Source organism: Engystomops pustulosus, chromosome 6 (genome assembly GCF_040894005.1).
Source record: "Engystomops pustulosus chromosome 6, aEngPut4.maternal, whole genome shotgun sequence".
In the NCBI taxonomy this organism is placed as follows: domain Eukaryota; kingdom Metazoa; phylum Chordata; class Amphibia; order Anura; family Leptodactylidae; genus Engystomops; species Engystomops pustulosus.
The window spans coordinates 27,003,872-27,018,643 of record NC_092416.1 but is presented as its reverse complement, the minus strand read 5'-3'; the positions used below and the strand labels follow the sequence as shown (position 1 = coordinate 27,018,643).

The following is a 14,772-nucleotide window of genomic DNA, read 5'->3' as shown; positions in this document are numbered from 1 at the left end:
TTTCAATCGTTCAGCCTCCTAAAAACACCAACACAGTTGAAAGAAGGAGGGCAAATTCGCCCATCATTGTAGGAAGATTCTGGAGGAAGATTCTTTGAGTCCTGTCTGGTGTACTTCATGCTGGGGTGATGGCCTGGGTGCCCCCAGAAAGAGCTCAGAGTGCCGCCTCAGGCACCAGTGCCATAGATTCGCCATCACTGCCTTAGAGCATGCCAGTCATGCATGCTTAACCCTTAGAGCATGCCAGTCGTGCATGCTTAAAGAAAACCTACCATTTAGAATGATAGGGGTAAGCTGTAAGTACCGAGCACCAGCTCAGGGTGAGCTCAGGGTGAGCTGGTGCCGGTACTTACTTTCGTTAGTGTCATAAACCGCGGTATTGCGGTTTTAACACTTTTTAAACTCTAGACCAGAACAGGCTTCGGCGCTGCGTGCGCACGATTGTGCACGCGCCTACATAGGAAATAGCGGAGATGTTGCGCGCGCACGGTCCCGCGCAGCACCGAAGCCTGTTCTGGTCTAGAGTTTAAAAAGTGTTAAAACCGCAATACCGCGGTTTATAACACTAACGAAAGTAAGTACCGGCACCAGCTCACCCTGAGCTGGTGCTCGGTACTTACAGCTTACCTCTGCCATTCTAAATGGTAGGTTTCCTTTAAGAAGGGCAGCAGTGAGGATCCCTGCCCCACTGAAGGTGCCTTCCTGTCACTGGTGGTCTAAGGCAGCAGTGAAGATCACTACCCCACTGAAGGCACCTTCAGTGGAGCAGGGATCTTCACTTTGTTAACCCTTACAGCAGTGTTGATTGAAGTACTTCTTCAGGCTGCTCCTCTTCCTCCTCTGCGGTGAGGGCTTCTCATATTCACTGGTGGACCATTATCTTCAACCACTTGCCAGAGTCACACCAACGTACTTACAAGATACTAAACATGTGCTGCAGATAATGGACACCTCCGTGTGGCAGGATGAGTACGGGTGGGCTACCTGTGATGTCACAGCGCTTTACTCGTCCATCCCCCACACGAGGGGTCTCCATTGCCTGCGGCAACATCTACAGAAATACAGCACTTACAGTCATAATCTCATTGAGTATATTGGTATAGTGGTTGAATTTTTGTTAAAACATAACTTCTTCTTATTTGATGGACGTTATTATTTACAAATAGAGGGGGCACCTATGGGGGCTAAGTTCTCCCCCTCGTTAGCTAACATCTACATGTCTCAATGGGAGGATATTTATGTTTTTTCTCCCAGTAATCCATGTCAGGAGTCGATTGTATGGCTGGGCAGGTACATCGACGACCTGATATGGATCTGGAGAGGAAATAGGGAAGAATTCGAATCATTTGTTCTGTCTTATTTAAATAACAATGATATGAACTTGAAGTTTACACACCAGTTTGGGGGCTCTCGGATTAATTTCTTGGACATCTGTTTGGAGGGGAAAAATGACACTATTATAGCCAGTCCCTATAGAAAAGACACAGCCGGCAATTCCATTTTATTAGCTTCTTCATGCCATCCACCACACGTAGTTAAAAACATCCCTTACGGGGAGATGGTGAGACTCCGCAGAAGCTGTACGGAGGACACCATGTTCCTTGTAGAAAAAGATAACCTGGTAGATAGACTCACGGCTAGGAAATACAAACCTCAGGATTTAAGAACTGCAGTAGACAAAATATCAAAGGTGAACCAACGAGAACTTCTCACAACAAATAAAGTGTCCGCAGTAAAGTCCACACGTGAACAGGGGGCACGCAACTTGATATTTTCCACTTGTTACAGTGAACAATTTCCAAAAATTAAACAAATTATACATAAGTATCTACCGATATTATTTCAGGATGATACTTTATTTCCTATAGTAGAGTCGGGGGTTAGGTGTGTAGCTAGGAGGGCTAAGACAATAGGATCTATTCTGTCACCAAGTTTATATGATAGCAACTCCAATAGGTCTAATGTTCCCAGCTGGCTACGTTTTCCAGGATGTTTTCCATGTGGACATAAAATTTGCAAAGCATGTACCTATTTATTAACACAGAGCAAGTTTTGCTCCTTTATCACGGGTAATGAATATGATATTAAAAGTTACATGAATTGCAATACAGAAAATGCAGTCTATTTAGCAGGTTGCACCCTCTGTCAGAAACAGTACGTGGGTCATACTACTGTTCTCTGTGTAGTGATTCTATGACTGTAAGTAATATTTCCTACCCTCTCCTTTTTTTTTTTTTTTTTAAAGCTTCTGTACTACCAACTTTAAAATGGAAACTTACAAGACTTTTGCCAAGCAGAAATTGGATGACGGAATTTTTTGGAATGTATTTTACATTTTAATATTGTTGTGTTTCTGGTTCCGTTAAGACAATTTTAACATACGGGTTATGAAATAACCGTGTTTTAACATATTTCCGCACCATTATACATGTTTATACTTATATGTTCTCTGTATTCGGATGGGAGGAGGTGTGTCCCGGTCACATGGTCCATTTTGATCATGTGATCCGGAACAGGTGATCTGTCCATATCCGGAAGTGCACACGATATTGCGGCCTCACCGCTACGGTGATCTGAATGAAATCGAGGGATTGTTTGGCGGGGAGCACCTCCCTCCTCTCCGAGTCGACCCATTCATTGGGTAAGTTAGAGTTTATAAGTGAGTGTATCAGTATGTTTTATTATGATCATGACTAAGACGCTGTTGCGTCGAAACGCGTAGATCTTTGCACTGTCCATTTTTTTGTATTGCGATTGCTTTAATAAAGAACATTTTTCAACGAAGTTACGTGGAGGTGTATGAAGTGCTGCCAAACCGTGCTTTGCTATTTCTCATATTCACTGCCTCACTGCACAGCTAGAAAAACACACTTCCTGCCAGCTGACAGGAAGTGTGTATTGGCACGGCACGTGGGCTGGAGCTCCGGGCGCAGCCATTATACAGCATCTGACAATGGTGCAGTGTAGCTCTGACTTGCCACAGCCATTAACGAGTATAACCCTACAGCCGCACAAAGGCGCTGCTGCAGAACTAAGTATAGTGGAGGGAGCGGCGAGGTGAATGCTGGTCCACCTGTGTGCCGCCCCCTTAAGAAACCCGACATCTGCCACCTGAGCTCCAGCCTTCTCATCTCGCCTCATGGCAGTTGCGGCCCTGTCTGCACCCAAAAGTAATCATTGGCTTGTAGGACCACCCTTGGAGAAATAACTAGCTATTATGATTTTCTGTATGACTTTATTATCTCCTTTTCTCCTTCTGGCTGCTATAGTACTTTTTATGAAAAACCAAAAATCCTCCTGGCCCTGTGCCTACATCTTGTTGTCCGGCTGTTTAGTATCTGTTTATTCATGGCAGCCAATGAATTGTAGTGAAGTTGTCGCCTGAAGAAAAAAGAAATATAATTGATTATGAACACATGGAACACCAGAATATAAAACATAAGCGACACACAACCTTTTCCAGATAGAAAAATCTGCATAACAGAGACTCCATGATCCCTCTGTACTAAGAGATGTTGTGTGCTGACAATGTGCTTGGATTATCAGGGTACAGGGTTTATCTACACTTGCATGTAGCTTCTGAACATTCTACTAGTATCTGACACATAGAAAAAGAGATGAGATGCATATAATACACAATGACAAACTTTGCTCTGTTACCTCACCTAATCAATAAAACACAGTCATCACTCCTATGCCCCCTCCCCTCAGATCCAGAGCTTATCTTGTCTGTAGAGTTGCTGCTGTCTCCTCTATGCTCTGCTGCTGGACAGGAAGTGCTTTTGTCTGTTGTGCTCTCTGCCCCCTGCTCCTCCCCTGCAGTACAAGAGTCTTGTACTGTCTAGAGACGACCCCTAGTTACAGACGGACCTCTCTGCCCACGGTGACCTCTGGTGAAGTCTCTGGATGCTTTACTTTAGTCCCAGACTGCAAGATCAGCTGTAAGGTGTCTGTAATGAAGCTTTATTGATAATCCTTGATCCCATGACAAAACAAAATTTTGAAAATCCAATTTTTACTGGGACATTTTTTTTTTTTGTCTGGATCTACAATTATAAAAATATACCTGTTCCGACATGCACACAAAGTCAACTTGAGAACAAAACTAAAGAACATTACCAGAACAAAGATTACTAGATAAATACAGCACTAGAACAAAGATTACTACATTACCAGAACCAAGCTTGATACAGCCCCCGGCTGACCATATAGATACATTACCCAACTTACTACATAGCTAGGTTACTGGAACTAAGCAGAGTGAGACAGACAGTCTTATATACTGCACCAGATTTATCAGTGTCAGAGGCTGGATGATACGTCTAACATAGTGGAAGATTGTCCCAATCTAAGTTACCTTGATAGGAGAAGATAACAGAGCACAAAGGAAATGCTGTATAATGGGTAATCTTACAGGTAATACCATAACTTACTGTAAAATCTGGTGATCCGCACATATGACGTCTTTGGCTAGAATTTTCCTCATATTCTTCAATCTGAGCTGAAATGTCAGCTTCTTCCAGCTACAATTTGTCTGTAAAGATTCAGCAACACAGAAATAATTTAGGTCCATTATTTCATCATCTCAGTGGGGAATTTCCCCATTGTAGGACTTATAATAAAGGATTATCTTATCTCCTCCTCCTTCTGATCACAAAATTAATACTGCTGTCTTACACCACCTTAAAATTACTATTATGTCCCCACAATAGCCAATAAAGTAAGTGACTCCACAGTAGCCAATATAGTCATAGTGTCCCTCAAGCAGCCAATAGTTACAGTACCCTCTTTAGCTAGCAATAATAGTCCCCTAGTAGTGTAACCAAGTCACACTCCTTTTTGTAGTCAGTAGTCACAATTCCCCATCAGTGACCAATAGTTAGTCCTTTTTGTATTCACAGTGCCCTTGGTAGCCAATAGTCACAGTGACCCCCCAGTAACCAATATCCACAGTCAAGTGAGTAGTCACAGTGCCCCCACAGTAACCTATAGTCACAGTCCTTTTTGTAATCAATATTCATATTGCCCCCAGTAAGCAAACCACACTCATTTTTGTAGTCACAGTGATCCCTTTTTGTGTTCAGTAGTCACAGGGCACATAGAACACCGCTCAAGGTCTGGAGCCCCCTCCTCACACAGTATTCCCTCCCACACATATCTGGTACCTCCTCACACAGACCTCTTCCCATTTCTGTCCCCCCAGAATCCCCCTTTCTGGGGCCCGCTCCTCGCACAGAACGGGTCAGGTGCCCTCTCTGCCATGTAGCTGTATGAGACAACTCCTGCTAGCGAAAACATTCACCAAACCATGACACTTTTTACACAATTTGGGTTCAGTCTTTCTCCAGTTTGTAGATGCGATTTATCAAGCGGTCTGAAAGTCAGAATATTCCTAGTTTCCCAATCACAGCTCCCCTTTAAAATATTCATGAGCACTGGTAAAATGAAAGCAGAGCTGTAATTGATTGCCATGGGCAACTAGGTATATTCTGACATTTAGACGGCTTGATAAATCTGCCCCAATGTTTTCCATCAGGTCCAAATAAATTAAACTTGCCTTTCATCACTAAAATTACCTATGGACACTTTCCTCTGTCCACACAACATGCTCCTCGGCAAAGGTGAGTCTAGCTTTTTGATTCTATGTGCAGAGTGGGCTTTCACTCCAAATGCTCTCAAACGTTGAGATTCTGTAGAATGAGACAGATCCTTATCCTGTTCAATGCTGAACTCGTGAGCAATTGCAGTTGCAGTGTTGAAACGATTACCCATGGAGATTTTCTGCATTATCCTGTCCTCTCTTGCATTTGTTTTCGAGGGCAACCAGCATTCTTGGGGGACTTGAAAGGTTTATGATGTTTTAAAGATGCAATAAACCAGAAATCACTAACTTGCAACAACCAACTTTTCTTGCTATGGCTGTTAGGGACATCCTTTTGGCCTCCATCTTGACAACCTGCTTTTGGAGGGTTTCTCACTTTGGAACAGCACAACTTGCAGGTATCTGTTCTCTAATTTTGATCAGTGTTCTTTTACAATTATCTAATTTATATTTTTATTCTGTGATTTAGAATATATACAATTTCATGAAATGAGCTGGAAACTCTGGTATTTTACTCATGTTAGGATATATTAACATAGGTCAACACAATGACCTTGACATTAATTAAATTGTATGTTCTCTAACTTTGATCTCCAGTGTACGTATGTATGAGAACTGGTGAAGTATGTATACAGGATCTGTAATCGTAATATATGTATGTGGACTTGGGAATGAGTGCCGGACTGGTTTTTATCACCAATCTGTACCTGATGCCCTCTAGTTAGACTAATGAAACGCAGAACATGACGTACCACAGATCATCCAACAAGTCAACGATATTTATCCATCTGGACAGATATTCCGGATCTGCTTCCACAGGAACTAGAAGCTTGTAGTAGAAGGCTCCCTTATTAGGGACCTCCACCCTCAAGGTGCGCGTGGCCTCGTCCATGCTGAACCTCAGCTGCTGTAATGGATATAATCTGCAAAGAATTAAGACTTGTCAGCAAGAAATATAGTAGACATTTTAAGTGTTTATTATGCTTAAATTTCCTATATAACTATATAACATAACTCGGCAACCAATCACATTCCAGTGTGTTTTTTTTACTCGTATACATGTGATTGGTTGCTACAGGTAAGGCTAAGGGTACACTTAGTTGAGCATGATACACTTAGGTCCATAAATATTTGGAAAAAGACAACACGCACATCTCAAAATCCAACCATCCCTTACTTTTCCTCCGACCCCAGGTGAGCACCAGCATCCACATCTTAAAGTAACGGTATGAGAGCCGTCCAGTAGTGGAAAATTAGAGGCCTCTGGATCATTAAACTATGCAATATCACTCAGCAAGAGTGTAGAAGACAAAATACTCATAACATGTATAACAGTTACAGGCATAGGCGGTGCACTATCCAGACCAATGCATTATTGAGGAGCCACAAATTTAGACTTTCCACGACAACAGCAACTTATACCAGAAGATGACGAAACATTCAGTGTCTAAGGAGCCAAACCTGGGTGATCTAACAGGGGCTCCACATGGCCTCTAGATAGATTAAGTCTATCCTTAGATTTTGATATTTTGATATAGGGGGAAGAGGATTCTTCCAATGGAAGGCTATCAGTTTACAAGCAAGATATAAAAGTCACTGAATCGCCAATTTGTGGCTCTCCATTACTGGAATGTCAGAAATATACCCCAGGATACATATTATTTCTGAAAAAGGCACAATAGTCCCTTAAACGGCATTAACAAGTTCTAGCACCACAAGTTGAGGACAATTCCACATTCAGTGTACTAAACCCAGAGTCGGCTCCAGGTTTCAGTAGGGCGCCAGAACCTCAGTGGGCCCCTTTACAGTGAACTCACATGATGGCATTATAAATTCAGAAACTAAAACGGTCTCCTGTTTCCTAAAATATTTCCTAGTTTAACATCCCAAACAGCCCCCTCATGCTTATCATACCCTATGAATTAATTAGATGCAGCCCCCCTCACCCCTATGGATTCCTTATGTGACCAACACCCCCCCCCCCCCCCCAGGTATGCCGAGTGCTGGTGCTGGCCCTGACAAAACCCACCCCAGATTTCTGACATCTCAGACAACATTTCTCAAGTTTTGGTTTGGTACATCACCTGAACTCAGATACAGTTGAAGTTCAGATTTTTCAGCTTTAATTCATTGAGTTAAACAAATTAGTTGCATAAAATGTGAGGACCTTAAGTATTTTTTATTAATACAATCCCTTCATTTTAGGGGTTCAAAAGTAATTGGACATATTAAGTAATTGCAAATAAGATGTTAATTTCTAATATTTGGTTGAAGACCATTTGTTGTCAATGACTGCCTGATGGACATCACCAGACATTGCTGAGTTTCCTTCTTCAGCCTTTACTGCTGCGGTTTTTAGTTGTTGTTGTTTGTTTGAAGCCTTTCTGTCTGAAGTTTAGTCTTTAACAAGTGAAATGCGGCTCCATTGGGTTGAGATCAGGGATGGACTCGGCCATTCAAGAATATTCCACTTTAATAAGTTCTGGGATTGGCTTTGGCTTTATATGTTCGGTCATTGCTGAAATGCTGACCAATCGGTTTGGCTGGTTGTGAGCTCACGGTATTCCCCCGAATACCTCAGAAATCATCCAAGAGTCAAAGATAAAAATTGGGATCAGTTACATTAACAAATATTGAACAAATAGAAGGTGGGGACGGTCTGACACATTTAGGTAGAGGGTTCCAGAGTATTAGAAGAGCGGATCGTAACACAGTAAAGCAGAAACATAAATTGCTGTGCAATGGGTGACTAGTGGAGAGACAGGACAAGCGAGGAGACTGATGGATTAGCCGGGCAGCAGGGTTTAGGATGGATTGGAGAGGTGTTAGAGAATTAGCAGGGAGACCACAGAGAAGAATATTGCAGTAGTCCAAGCGGGAGATCATGAGAGCATGGACTAGTAATTTTATATGCAATGTCCTTGAGATGGAGGCCGAAGGTTGTAGTAAGGGCCTGTTTGTGAGGCTTAAAGAAAATCTACTATTTGTTTTTATGCATTGTGAACCAAACATACTTGGAGAATTCAGCAGCTACACTGATGCAGAAACATAACTTGTTTAATCCCTGATCTGAGTGGTTCTGGTCAAAAAACAATTATAAAATTCAGAACCTTGGGAAACTGGGTGACTACATAAACACATTACATGCGGAGCTTCCTGAACTATCCAGAAAGGACTAATCAACCTGAGCTGGATGACTCATACACAGGAACAGGGGGATGGTGCAGCAATTAGTTACTTCTACCTGTCAGGGACAACACAGTGATGACGTATTCTCGGCTTATGTTGGGCGGTACAAGGCCAGAGCAGTGCATAATTAGGGTGAGGAGAAGCACCAGAGCAGCCACAGGAGTGACAGAGCCTCATTATCATAATTTTATAATTGTTTTTTTTTTTTAGCAAAACCACTTGGATCAGGGATTAAACAAGATATGTTTCTGCATCAGTGTAGCTACAGCATTCTCAAGGTATTTTTGGTTCACAGTGCATAAAAGCAAATGGTAGGTTTCAAAGATGACTCCAGGGCAATGGATTTTAGAGACCAGGGAGAGTGTGGAGCCATGAATTGTGACGGTTAGGTCTGGTGATAGGGATGTGTTAGGTGGAAATAATTATGATTGCCATTTTATATGTGTTAAATTCTAGAAAACCAGAACAGAAGGATGAGATGGCTGAGCTGACAATCTGGAATTCTGGCTAGAAGAGAGGAGATATCTGGGCCAGAGATATAGATCTGTGTCATCACATCACAGTTCACACTGTGCGTCTTACAAAACCTCCTCAATCCTGTGTCCTGGATGACCAACTCCTCTGTGTCGCCTGGCTTCTCTTGTCCAAGAGTTTAGGTGGAATCTGAATAGACAGGTGCAGACTGTACAATCTAAATAAAAGTTAAGTGTCATTTATTATACTCAAAAAATGAGCTATAATAGTGCCCATCACTTAGTCCAATGCATAGCTTTAGCGACTAGAATTCACATACCAGCTACATGGAAATCTCCGGACCTATCCTTTACTGCGGTTGAGAACAGAATCAACCTACTGATGCTGTTTGAGAGAATTGAGGCGAATAGTACAGACGCCTTCCCACTGTTTGAAGGGATCTGGAACCCATGAATCTCTTCACAAGGCTCCCCCACCCTGGAAAGAGCTCTATCCCTGTCCCCCTAACAGTCCAATATGCATCAACATGGCTCCAGCACTTCTCCACGCATAGGGGCACATTTACTTACCCGGCCGCTGGAGTTCCCAGAAAGTGCATTGTCCGACGATAATGCACTGTGCGGTGATTCACTGTGCTCGGCGACCCTTAGTAAATGAGCCCCATAGTGTTGGTCTATCCATATGCAACATCCCCCACCGGGGCCTAGCTTTTTCTTGGGGCCTGGAGGCAGCCGGGACCCAGAATACCGGAGCGGCTGGCGGTTGCGGCCTAGGGTACAATGATGTCACGGTGCTTGGTATGGGGACCGGAGGGTTGTCCTACAGCCTGGCAGGTCTCCAGCAGGTGGTGTGTGCAAGAAATATGGAGGGAGAGGCTGATGTACAGGTTCTCCCTGGTGCAACCCCGGAGTGTCTGTAAGATCAATGGGTGATCCCATGATCAATCCCATTGATCAATGGGTGATCAATGGTGAATCCCATGGTGGTACACAGCCATATCTATGCTTTGGCAGGGGTGTTGCACACATATTCTACACTATACAGATCTTGTGATCTTGTTACCTGTATTCTTTTCTCCCTGTGTCCCCTTCCCTTCCCTGGTTCCCCTTTTTTTTTTAATTGTTTTTAACTATACAGAAGCTGGCTATGTATCAAGAAAATTCTGTTTTCATTACTAATCCTCCTGCGTGGGGTACATATTGCGCCTTGACCTATTGTAAGGCATTTTCCTTTGTTCTTAAAACAATAAAACCTTATTGAAACTTCAAAATGAGCTATAAAATCAAACTTCCAGATCACTGAATCACATCGCCTGACCCTGGGTGTCACTTGGTTGGCTTCGTCACAAATATTTATACACAACTTTATTTAATTAATTGCTGCCATGACAAAAAAAGTTTTGCTCCTAAGAATGCAAAAATTCTCATTAAAAAGGTAAAGAATATATAGAACAATTATTCCTTCTTACAACCTACAAACAGTATGCACCAAGATTCACATGTTGACTATAAAACACTATCACAGCTATATACACTCAATATAGGCAGTCCCCTACTTAAGGACACCCAACTTACGGACACCCCCTTGTTACAGACGGACCCCTCTGCCCACTGTGACCTCTGGTGAAGTCTCTGGATGTTACTTTACTCCCAGGCTGCAATGATCAGCTGTAAGGTGTCTGTAATGAAGGTTACTGATAATCCTTGGTCGCATTACAGCAAAAAACTTTGAAAATCCAATTGTCACTGGGGCAAAAAAAATTTTTTGTCTGGAACTACAATTATAAAATATACAGTTCCGACTTACATACAAATTCAACTTAAGTACAAACCCAAGTAAACTAACTTGTACGTAACTCGGGGACTACCTGTACAGTGCTGATACTCTGCAAATATTCTCATAAAAAAGAACAAAACACTGGGTGGCTAACATGTGCTATATGAGCAATTCTACCTGGGAATTATTCCTGAACTAGTTGCTCCTCAACATATATTTCCATAGGGATCAGGTCTAATTTTTTAATGGCTCAGTATTTATCTGGCTGCTTCTGTCCTGTGTCACATCATCTGTGACCACTAGTGACCCAGTGCCCGTGGCAGCCATCACTCTACCTCCTCCGTGTGTGACACATGATGTGGAAGGCTTTGGATCCGGAGCTGTGGATCCTTAGCCATACTTTTTTCTCTCCATCATTCTGGAAGAGGTTGGATCTTGGTTCCTTCTGTCCAAAGAACGTTCTTCGAAAAATATGTTGGATTTTTTAGATGACTTTTGTTGCATTGTCCAATCTAGCCTTTTTATTCTTGAGGCTTATGAGTCTTGCACCGTGCACTGAACCCTCTGTAGTTACTTTCATGTATCTCCTCTTTATGGAAGGTTTGGCTATTGATACATCTCCTACATCCTGGAGAGGGTTTTGTACTTGGTTGGTTATGAAGGGGTTTCTCCTGACCATGGAAATTATCCTGCGATCATCCACCGCTGTGGTCTTCTGTGGGTGTCCAGGTCTTTTTGCACTGATGAGATCACCAGGACTTAGTTTCTCAGGATGAACCAAACTAGATGTTACCAATCCTAATATTGTAGCAATGTTTTCGGATGAGTTTTTGCTATTTCCGCAGCTTAGGGATGCCTTGTTTCACCTGCATGGAGAGCTGCTTTGACCGCATGCAGTTTTAATATTGAAACCGTCAAATGAACAGTGAAAGTCTGGAATTTATGTTCCTGTACATTATATAACTATAACTTGAATATGTTTCAAGTAAAGAAAACAACCAAATTTGTGTCCTAGTCAAAATATTTCTGGACCTAACAGTAAGATGCCTAACCTGGTGAGATGGTTCTCCTCCTCAGAGCTGCTTTCCCCGGCAAATATCATTGCTGGTACTGGACATCCAGATTTTATCACGACCAGCGCAATTGTTGTCACTTTTATATCTGCGGGTTGTTCATCCAATCGCAGGTTCTCATTTACCTAGAAAAATATAGAAACATTGGGGGTCATTTACTAAGGGTTTGAATTGCGCACTTACGTTGGGTTTCCCCGACTATTTTCGATTTGGCCTGCATTGCCCCGGGATTTTGGCGCACGCGATCAGATTTTGGCGCATAGGCGCCGGCTTTCACGCAACAGAAATCAGGGGGTGTGGCCGTTGGACAACCCGACGGATTCGGAAAACCCGCGGAATTTAAAAAATAATTTGTGTCGCAAGATCAGCACTTACATGCACCGGGACGAAGCAGGTGAACTCCGGCGGACTTCAGCGCAGTAGCGACACTTGATGGATATCAGGCGCATGAGCTTAGTGAATCCCAGCAGACCCAAATCCTCGTCAGAGAACGCGCACCGCTGGATCGCGACTGGACCGGGTAAGTAAATCTGCCCCACTGTGGAGATTTATCTGTCTACTCTCTTTCTCTCTCTATTTGCCTCATATCTATCTCATCTCTCTCTCTGTGGGCTCGGTGTTACTTCTCACTCTCCATTACCTGGATAAATCTTCCCTGGATCAGTGGGGAGAAGCCGGACGCGCTGTAGTCTCCGGCAGTCAGTATCTGATGCAGAGGTCCTACATATTTCTCTGTAGGTTTGGCAGATTTTCTGAACATCATTTGCAGACATTCCCTGAGATTTCTCCACATTGCTCTGCAGAAGTGAACGGAGAACAAAGAAGGAACAATATAAACCATGGAGGACCAGCGGATGTTCCTCTACATTGGGGGAGCTTTATCGGGGATTTCACACTAGGTTTCCTGCATACAAATCCTGAAATAATTACAACCACCGCCAGAAATACTGTATATCCAGGCTTTTAACCCCTGAAAATTGAAACCAGATGCAAGCGTCCGGGATGCCCGGGCTATGGCATAGCCATACATCAAGGACGCCTGCATCTTGCTCGTACGGACGGACGTATGGCGGCTGAGCCCTCTCCATACAAGGTGGGTTATTTACTGCATATTGGTGTTAAAGGATGTTAACCCTGTAATTGCCACTGGCAAAGCTGCAGGTGGTGTAAAAAGCCAGCGGACCAGGGCCCTGTCATTGTGGCTGAGATCACTGCTCCCCATGACATCATCTGTCACCAAGACAGACTTAGGTCTTTGTAGGTTTTCAGCTCATTTGTTACAATGTGTCAGTTGTACAAAATATTATTCACAGCGTTTAGCCCTGTAACAAAAAATAGACCCAAATGTCTGAAAAGTCACTTTTTCGCCATATTTCAACATATAAAAAATGAAGATTTTTTTTGTTGTTGTTGTTGCAGAAGATTAATTCATTAAATTACTGTATTCAAATCAAATCTGATGGTTTTTTTTTTTATTTTTACCATATGTGTATTGGAAGAGGAGTAGTCTTATACGGCGAGTATATCCAAAACTCTTTATTTTAACAGGAAAAGTTGGAAAATACGGTAAGTCAAAGCTAGGATTGTTGGCCGGCACAGCTGCCCCGCTGTAGTCTCCTGTACCCATACATCCACTTTCCACTTCTCTTCCAGTTATCCCTAGTTGAGGGGATGGTGTGTAGATAAGCCCTCTCCATCATCCCAGATAGTGGGAGCCATGTCCAAATCCTGAAATGGATGCAGATAGAATTGACGACTTAGGCTGGTGCCACACGTAGCGCTTTGTCTGCGCTTGCAAACGCAGACAAAGTCGCGCCCACCGGGGCGGGCCTCGGCCCGATCGCATCGGGGTTTCTATGGAAACACCTGCGATCGGGAACGAGCCGCCAGTGCTTTGCGTGAATTTAATGCAAAACACCGGCGGCTCGTTCCCGATAGCAGGCGTTCGCAAGCGCTACGTGTGGCACCAGGCTTAGGCTGCGGTCACACGTTTTGAAGCCGTTTTTAAGCAGTTTGTCAAAAAAAGGCATCTGTGCTTGACAGGTTTTACCAATTATCTTAATTAAAAATGGTCATAAACGGATGCGTTTTTTGACGGACTGCTTAAAAACGGGCCAAAAACGGGTTCAAAATGCCATGTGTGACCGCAGCCTTACAGGAATTGACCACTTTACCTCATGTTTTTTGTAATGGGTGGCAGGATATTAGGTAATTCACTAATATGTTCTTGATATATAAAGTGAACCCTCCTGTCTTTTACCTCATCAGGCAGTGATTCCTAAAATGGCTGCAGATGGAGGGTCATGTGATCCCAACTGTCCAACCATAACTGCCCTGCCAGGGCCAATTGACCTCATGGTTTGTTTGTGTGTGTGTGTGTAAATGTGGGGGCAGAATATGAGGTAATTTACCCATATACATCTAGTAATAGTTCTGCTCCACTTTCCTGATATGTAAAGTGAAGCCTCTTGTCTTTTACCTCATCAGCCGGACATTCCTGTCCATAAAATGGCCGCAGATGGAGGGTCATGTGATCTTATCTGTCCATGAACAATCGCCCTGCCAGGACCTTATGATAGTATTTGTGAATATTATCATTAAGACCTGAGCAATTGTTCATGGACAGTTACAGATCACATGACCAGTGGTGTAACTTGA

At 43.1% G+C, this 14,772-nt stretch overlaps 1 protein-coding gene across 1 annotated transcript; it reads right to left on the bottom strand.

Moving 5' to 3' along the window:
• Positions 1 to 4,458: 4,458 nt before the first annotated feature.
• Positions 4,459 to 12,906, bottom strand: GARIN6 (golgi associated RAB2 interactor family member 6). The gene is made up of 4 exons (XM_072113204.1): positions 12,755 to 12,906; positions 12,094 to 12,239; positions 6,355 to 6,525; positions 4,459 to 4,534 (listed from the first exon to the last, which is right to left on the bottom strand). Coding segments are annotated over exons 1-4 (441 nt in total). The 5' UTR covers positions 12,878 to 12,906; the 3' UTR covers positions 4,459 to 4,533.
• Positions 12,907 to 14,772: the final 1,866 nt, after the last annotated feature.

Bases quoted from the DNA above. Each gene is read 5' to 3' on its own strand.
- GARIN6 (XM_072113204.1), bottom strand. From the start codon at position 12,877: ATGATGTTCAGAAAATCTGCCAAACCTACAGAGAAATATGTAGGACCT. The intron at 12,240-12,754 runs GTAATGGAGAGT...ATATTTTTCTAG, and splicing joins TCCAGGGAAGATTTATCCAG to GTAAATGAGAACCTGCGATT. The intron at 6,526-12,093 runs GTTAGGCATCTT...AATTCTTTGCAG, and splicing joins GAGGAGAACCATCTCACCAG to ATTATATCCATTACAGCAGC.